The 6986-nt window shown below is 38.4% G+C and overlaps 1 protein-coding gene across 1 annotated transcript in view; it reads left to right on the plus strand.

The window, feature by feature from the left end:
* Nucleotides 1-2681: 2681 nt before the first annotated feature.
* GPR158 (G protein-coupled receptor 158) overlaps nucleotides 2682-6986 on the plus strand; it is a gene marked incomplete at its 5' end in the record, with an annotated part of 63748 nt that continues 59443 nt past the window's right edge. The window contains one exon of the mRNA XM_009705017.1: nucleotides 2682-2706. Coding sequence (XP_009703319.1) covers nucleotides 2682-2706 — 25 coding nt within the window. The remainder of the gene's footprint in view (nucleotides 2707-6986) is intronic.

The raw sequence follows: 6986 nt of genomic DNA on the forward strand, positions 1-6986 counted from the left end.
TTCTGCACTCCCTGATAGTTACCTTAAAATCCATGAACCACACCTTGTGCTCTAGGCCCATTCCTTTCCAAATCAGCTGAATTATCCTAAAGTTCTTCACTTCCTTTGAGACCCTCTGTTTAAAAGAGTAGTAAATGTTACATTAGGCTAAATATTTCTGAAGCCTCTTGCAGCTTGTTCTCCTCTATAGTATTTCAGAGTTGAGGGATGGGCTTTACATGGCCTGCCAGGTTACTAGCTGCATGTGAACTCATTTGAGAAAAAAAAAAGAACTATGAGTAAAACTTCAGAGTGGCTATTTGCGGTGCACGTGTTTTTTAATTAATTTTAGCTCTGAACATCACATTTTACCCCTAGGCTCCCTTTATAGCCTGTTGAGAAAAGCAGGCACCTCTGGAGGCCAGCACTTGTAACCCACTTTAGGTGCCTCGAAGGATGATGCGAGTTGCTCTCTGCCTGTGATGCTCCCCATTGAATACTGAGGGAGCTTAGGCTGACTGGCTTGGACTTAGGTGTTTCACTTCTCTTCCCTAGTTCAGGTGTGTAGAAGCTCCTATAGAAACTTCCTATAGAAATTTAGGGGTTATAGTATCAAATCACTCTAGTTAAATGTGGTGAAGAAGAGTGAATATAGAGAATAAGACTTTCTCGCATACTGTGTAAAGGAGTGTTTTCTGGCTCATGGAGATGCCCTGTGAATGCTTCTGCACCAAAAGTGTATTTCAGGGTTGATTAGGATTATAGAAGACTGATACTGATGAAGTTTCTGTGTTGCTTTTCATAAAGAAGAAAACACTGGCATGGATATACTTAAATTGAATTATGCTGCTATTCTGGAATCAATGTGCTGTAAAATCGGTATGAAAAGTAGCTAACTTTTGAAAGAGAATCATAATTTTGCAGGCAAAAAAGAAATCACAAGGAAAGCACAAAATCTATTTCTGTATATAAATGTATAGATATATAAATATTCATACAAGCATGAGATTAATTTTGTATGTACAAACACACACATACATGGATGTCAACTGGAGAAGGGATTAGGAAATGTCTGTGTATGTAGAACTTACACTTAAAAAAAAAAGGTTTGATGTTTTATTTACAACTATATACCCTCATATGCACACATGTACCCCTAAACACAGAGTAAAATTCTGCAGCACCATATGATCAATATATGTCTATAGTCTATAGGATCTCGAATTTTTGTGAAAACATTCATTTTTGCACCATCCAAGTATCTATTCTGTACTGCTTTCATTTATTTAAGAATATTTTCCTCCTCTGAAGCTCTGTGACAGGAGAAGTAGAACTCATATGTCTCCCGAGACCTAGTTGTTCACCTCAGTGCAAGGACTTGAAAGGCTGGTGAGTCAGATTTCTCCAGTTAAGGGTTAAGTGTGCTGGTTAAATTCCATGACAGGTAGGAAGTCCTGTCTCTAAAAGAGTAAAAATGTTACTGATTAATTGAACTGGCAGTATCTTGCATGTGTATGGCAAGGAATGTAAGGGCCCAGCTACCTCCAAATTCAAATTCAGATGCTACGTGCTGGGAGCTCCTACCTGAAAGAGATGCTTTTCTAAAGAGTCTTCAACTCCCAGCACTTCTTAGGTAGCAAGAGCGGTGGTCAGAAATGTGGTGGGTGCTTGACAAGCCTAGACAAATGGCAGCCCTTGTAACAACAATTATGCAGTAGCAGAGTTTATTTCTAGTGTGTTTTCAGTGGCCAACTGACAATGAAGATAGGAAGACAGGAATTGTGCTGTAGTCTTTATTTGCCTGCACCTTGGAGTCTACATGCAGTGAGGAAATAAGAAGCATGTTTCCTTGCCTATAGTCCTTCTAGTAATCTCAGCTGTTCTCTAATTATAGAGGTGATTGAGTTTTTTCTTTTCTGTCCATGCTTAAGAACAAGAATGGCAGAAACACATCACAAAGTATAAGTTCTGTGAAGAAAAAGTTGCTAATGAAAATCTGGAGGAAAAGAGTTGTCTTGGGAACATATAAGAAGAAAGGTTTCCTTCACTGACATCAGTTCCCTGCTCTTCCAGGCAGCCATGGTATTAATGCCACTCATACGTTTATCACATTCACTTCACCTTTATTAGGCCATTATTGAACTACTGCTTTGCAGCATCCCTGAGCCATCTGTAGGTAAGTACTGACTTACCTATGGATGTGTCTGTGTTTCCAGAGAGGAGAACCCGTAGTGCATGTGCCTACACTCTGCACAGAGGAGAGCTGGTTCTGCAGGCTGCTCTGCTCCAGTGCGGCAGAGAGGAGTGGAGCTGATTTATACTGTTCTTTAAAAATCACCTAGAGATCATATGTTACTGAGAGAAAATCTTCAAAGAGCCTGATCATTTTGAATATAGAAATTTATTTTGCTAAATCTGTTTCAATTTCTCAGTCATAATAATTTATCAATATCTGCTCAACACTGCATAAATATTTTTATTGCCTGGAGTTGTATAAAACATTTTTTTTTCCTTTTGACTAGAACCAAAGACCATGAGCACTCTGTCCCTCTTAGCCAAGCAAAGTGTCCATGATTTTTTTTGAAGGCAACGATTTTCATATCTATGTGATATGAAAACTATAAGAATGTCAGTAGGAAGAGAAATAGTTTTTATATCCTATTTCTATAGTTTCTGCCATGGAGTGAATTTTGAGTTTGCAGCTGTGGCTGGTTTCTTCTGGACTTTGTTAATTACCCACAATTAACTAATTATGTTAATGACATCATTTGCTTAATATGGTAAATGTAGATTTAAGACCAGTGGGATCATAGATCTTATCATCAGAGTATGTCACTCATTTTCACAATTCACCCACTTACCTCTCTACTGAAGCTGATAGCTTCTGTTTGCCTAAAGCAGATTTCCCAGATGGGCATCTGTTCTTGATTTTGACACATTAAGAGGTGGAGTGTTCCCACCACTTCCTCTGGAGGTTTGTCAGACTGTGGCCTTTGGCTTGTCCCTGCTGCTGTTGTTGCTACAGGTACATAAGCTGAAAATGAAAAGTCAATAGTTCCAGCAGTGATGTCTGCAGTAAACTAATCAGCACCGGCTGGATTGAGATGTCTGGCTGGTATTTTGTGGGGAAAGGTTTTCTAAATTACTGGTTGTCAAAATAAATACCAACAAAAACTCCTGCGGAAGATAACAGCCAGTTCTGTCCTATTCTTTGCTGTGATTTAACAGGATATTTCAAAGACCTGTTCTGTCCCTCTTATATTTTTCAAGTAACCATCATGAAAGTTGGTGTCAATAAAATTCCTACCTTGGCTTGTGAACCTGCCCAATGTGTAGTTTAGAGGGAGCGTGCACCCAGGAAGGAGGTATTCCCAAAGAACCTAAACCATGGGGTAGTTTTTTCTCACAAACTTGGTGTTAAATACTTCACTTGCTTCATTAGTTGAAGACCAGGAGATAAGGTATTTTTGGAACTCTAAATAGCTGCATGTTTTCTTTTTCCTGGGTAGAAGTCAACTGTTTGAAAATACTCACATAAACCCCCTCTCCGCACTGTATATTTGTAGGGATTTCAGCCATATTGTAATGCAATGCAAAAGTCTGTGTGAGTCTATTTTATGACCTGTGTCTTGCATTAAATATACTTGACAAGTTGCTCTGAATAATTTAGTCTATTATGTCTTGATTTAGCTGCAGGTCTTGCAAAATTTATTTTAATATAGACTACTTTACCATTATGTTTTATAAAAGGCTCTTTTTTCTTAAAATCACAGATGTGATCTTAAAATGCATTGTTAGATTTTCCTTGTTTTTAATCAAATACTGTGTTATGCAGTGCACTTCTTTATTCACAAAATGAAACTAGCATATTCTTAACCCTGTTGTTAAAATATGTCAAGCATTTGGCAAATGACTGGGCTGAATTGATGTCTGTCTTTTTCATTAGAGATGTTTTAGCTCCTTAAAATGTTTTTCTTTCTGCTTCTTGGGTGACCACATCTTTGTTAAGAAAAGGTGATAGTAGTCCATCCGATAAGAATTTATTTTTTTCACATAAGAAGTAGGTAAACTAGGACATTCAGTTGACTACTGTCATCTGCTCAAGTGGCATGTCACACTGTAAAAATGTGTATGAAGAGGTTAAAGAAATAGTTGAATTATAAAAGTTAACTGGTGGAAGAAACAAGTATTTTAGAAGATATTTTGACTTTACAACTTCCTTTGATTTTCCACTTTCATTGTTTTGCATTGGTGTGAACAATTTTTGAGGTGTGCCTATGCATATGTACCTGTTGCCTAGATAAAACATTTTGATGAAATTACTTCTTAGAATTTTTAATTACGTTTTTTGAATGTAATGCAAACCATGAAAATAGAAGCACTGAATGGTTAAGGAGCTCAGCTTCTCCTCTACGCTTCACTTGTGCTTCCTTGCTCATCCTTAGCATGCACATGGCTGGAGCCCTGCATGTTCCACCTTGCTCATCTTTGCTTTTGGTGTTGCTGGCAGAGCATGTCTAATAATCTCCACTCAAAACCTGACCATTTGCTTGATCAGGAAACCCGTATTTTCACATATATTTCAATATTTAACTGGGAAGTAATCCAATGCCTTTGTGTATAAGTTTAGGAAGAAGAAACATCAAATGAAAGAGTGCAGACTGTCAATGTGATCTGTACAACTTGCAGCTCTTTTTGAAGACATGGAGCCAGATATTTTTTAAATGTTTGGGTAGTTGCCTTTTAGTGCAGTCAAAGGCTCCTAACTCCCTTGTTAGCTCCTAAGTATCTTTAAAATCAGATCAATGACTATACATTCATTTTGTGCTTCAAGGCTGTGGCTGGTGACCTACATGAGTCAGGAGAAACATTTTTCCCCTGTGCGCAGTTAGCTACATGGATTCTGGTGGGCTTTAAATTTTCAAACGCAACAGTTGTTTCTGGTTTTCAAAATCTTGTTTAAACAGATTTTAAACCTTCTGTGGTAATGTGTTGATTTCAGTGGAAACTGCTGACGTCCAGCCAAGTCCACATCTGGCCAGCTTGAAGTCTCTGAACTGGTGAGATCAGCCAACTCTCAAGTCCTCAGACTGACTTGTGAGGCTGTTCAGGCTGCTGTTAGCATAGCTGTATTAAAGAATGTGAGGCTGTCAGAAGTGAGCCAATATATGTATGAAGGATACATGCATACCAAAGATGGCGAAATAAACAGCACATCAAAGCAGATGGATAAGAAGATCCATTGGGCCAATCAAGCCTATTCCTGTTTGGATTACCTGGAAGGAATTTATTTGCTTCTTTTACTTTCTGGGGGTAGTGGAGCAGAAATACATCTGAATGAGAACAAGGAAAGAGTAGTATACACTTCAGACTTTATTTTCTCTTCTCTCTTAAGATGGGATGTGACTAAAGCTATTGTACAGGTTGTGGGGTTTTTTTTCCAGTCTTGGGTTTTTCAGTGTTAGGTTTTTTATTGATTGTGCTACACCTTGTTGTGGTCTTAAGGGTACTTTTGAGCTTCAGACCTTCTCCCTGTCTTGTACTGGATGCTGCAGAAGCATCCAATAACTCACAGCGGTCAGGAAGACACCTTTCTTGGACAAACATTTGCCCCCAAGAAACTGGATTTGCCACCTCCAGCAGCTCAGTGCCTGTAGCCCTTTAGGCTGGGAGACCTCATACTCCCTGAATGCCCATGTTTTACTGTTTTAGGATCCCCACTGCCTGGGCCAGTGCCATTGAAATCTCTCTTTGTATTTGAGAAGTTTACAGTTAAAGATAGTTTATTCTATTATAGTGAAAAGCTAGGCATTAATTTCTGTGTTTGGAGACAGATACAGAGAACGTATGTGGCAACCATCTCTTGATTTAACTTGGTTTCAGGGTGATTTCTGTTTCTCGTCAATTCTCCAGATTGTTCCCACAGCTACCTGGGGCAGGGGTCTAGTCTTTTTGGTAATACTAGTTCTTAATGCTTTTCTTTCCCCAAAGAGGATACAAACTCTTTGTGTTGTCTTTCTTTGTATCCCTTTTCTCTTATTGGTTGTGAATTCACCTTTGGGGAACCCTACAACCCTTAGCATTTATAACTGATTCAGCCAGGGCATCAATTTATGTCTCTCATAAGCTAAGAAAGTGCTTTCTGACAAAGTTTTAGCCATTATTAGGAAAAAAACCCCGGAATGCCCTTCCTTACTGTGTGGGCCTTGTTGGGCATAACACTTCATTTGTTGTGAACATATATGTTTACAGAGTGCAAGCATGTCTCTTTTTAAAGACATTATGAATGATATGCTAAATTTTTATTGCTTGACTTCAGAATACTATTCATTAGGCCAACATAAATAGGAAGAGTGAAGCTGCATCATTAGTAACTCTAAGTAGAGGCTAGAATTTATGGCAAATAAATGCATTTTCAGGCCGTGTGTTCAGGTCACTTGTAAATTAATATTTCCAGAGCTGGTAGGATCTGTGACATGTCACTTTTTCTCTTCAAATTGGAGGAAAGACATGATGGCATCTTGGAAGTCATGTGGACATTTATTTTCCTCAAAATAACCTATTCAGAGGTGCTCTCTCAAGCGTTAGCTTATGAACAGGGAAAATAATTGAAAATATATCAATAAAAAGGTATTCTAAGTATGCAGTCTTGTGTCAAACCAGAATGATCTTGAAGGTTCTGTTTGCTTGATCACCAGATAAATCTCTAAGGAGGCTAAATGAGCACCACTGTAAAAACTATGTTCCACAGAGATCTGATGTTACTGCCTGATGGGAATAAATCCAAAGTATAATAAAACTTAGCAATAGCCAAGCATTCTGATGAATCAAGTTCTAGAAGTCTGTCCTTGTATTTTACACTAGTGCTGGTGGTTGTGCACTTATACTGCATCGTGGACTTCCAAAAGACTTTATAGGCAGGACATGTCTTTGCTGAAACACAGCCAGAGGTTTAATGCATGTTTTAAGACAGGCAATGGAGAAAACCTATCTACAGTGGAAAGGGT

Source organism: Cariama cristata, unplaced genomic scaffold (genome assembly GCF_000690535.1).
Source record: "Cariama cristata isolate BGI_N322 unplaced genomic scaffold, ASM69053v1 scaffold4100, whole genome shotgun sequence".
NCBI lineage: Eukaryota > Metazoa > Chordata > Aves > Cariamiformes > Cariamidae > Cariama > Cariama cristata.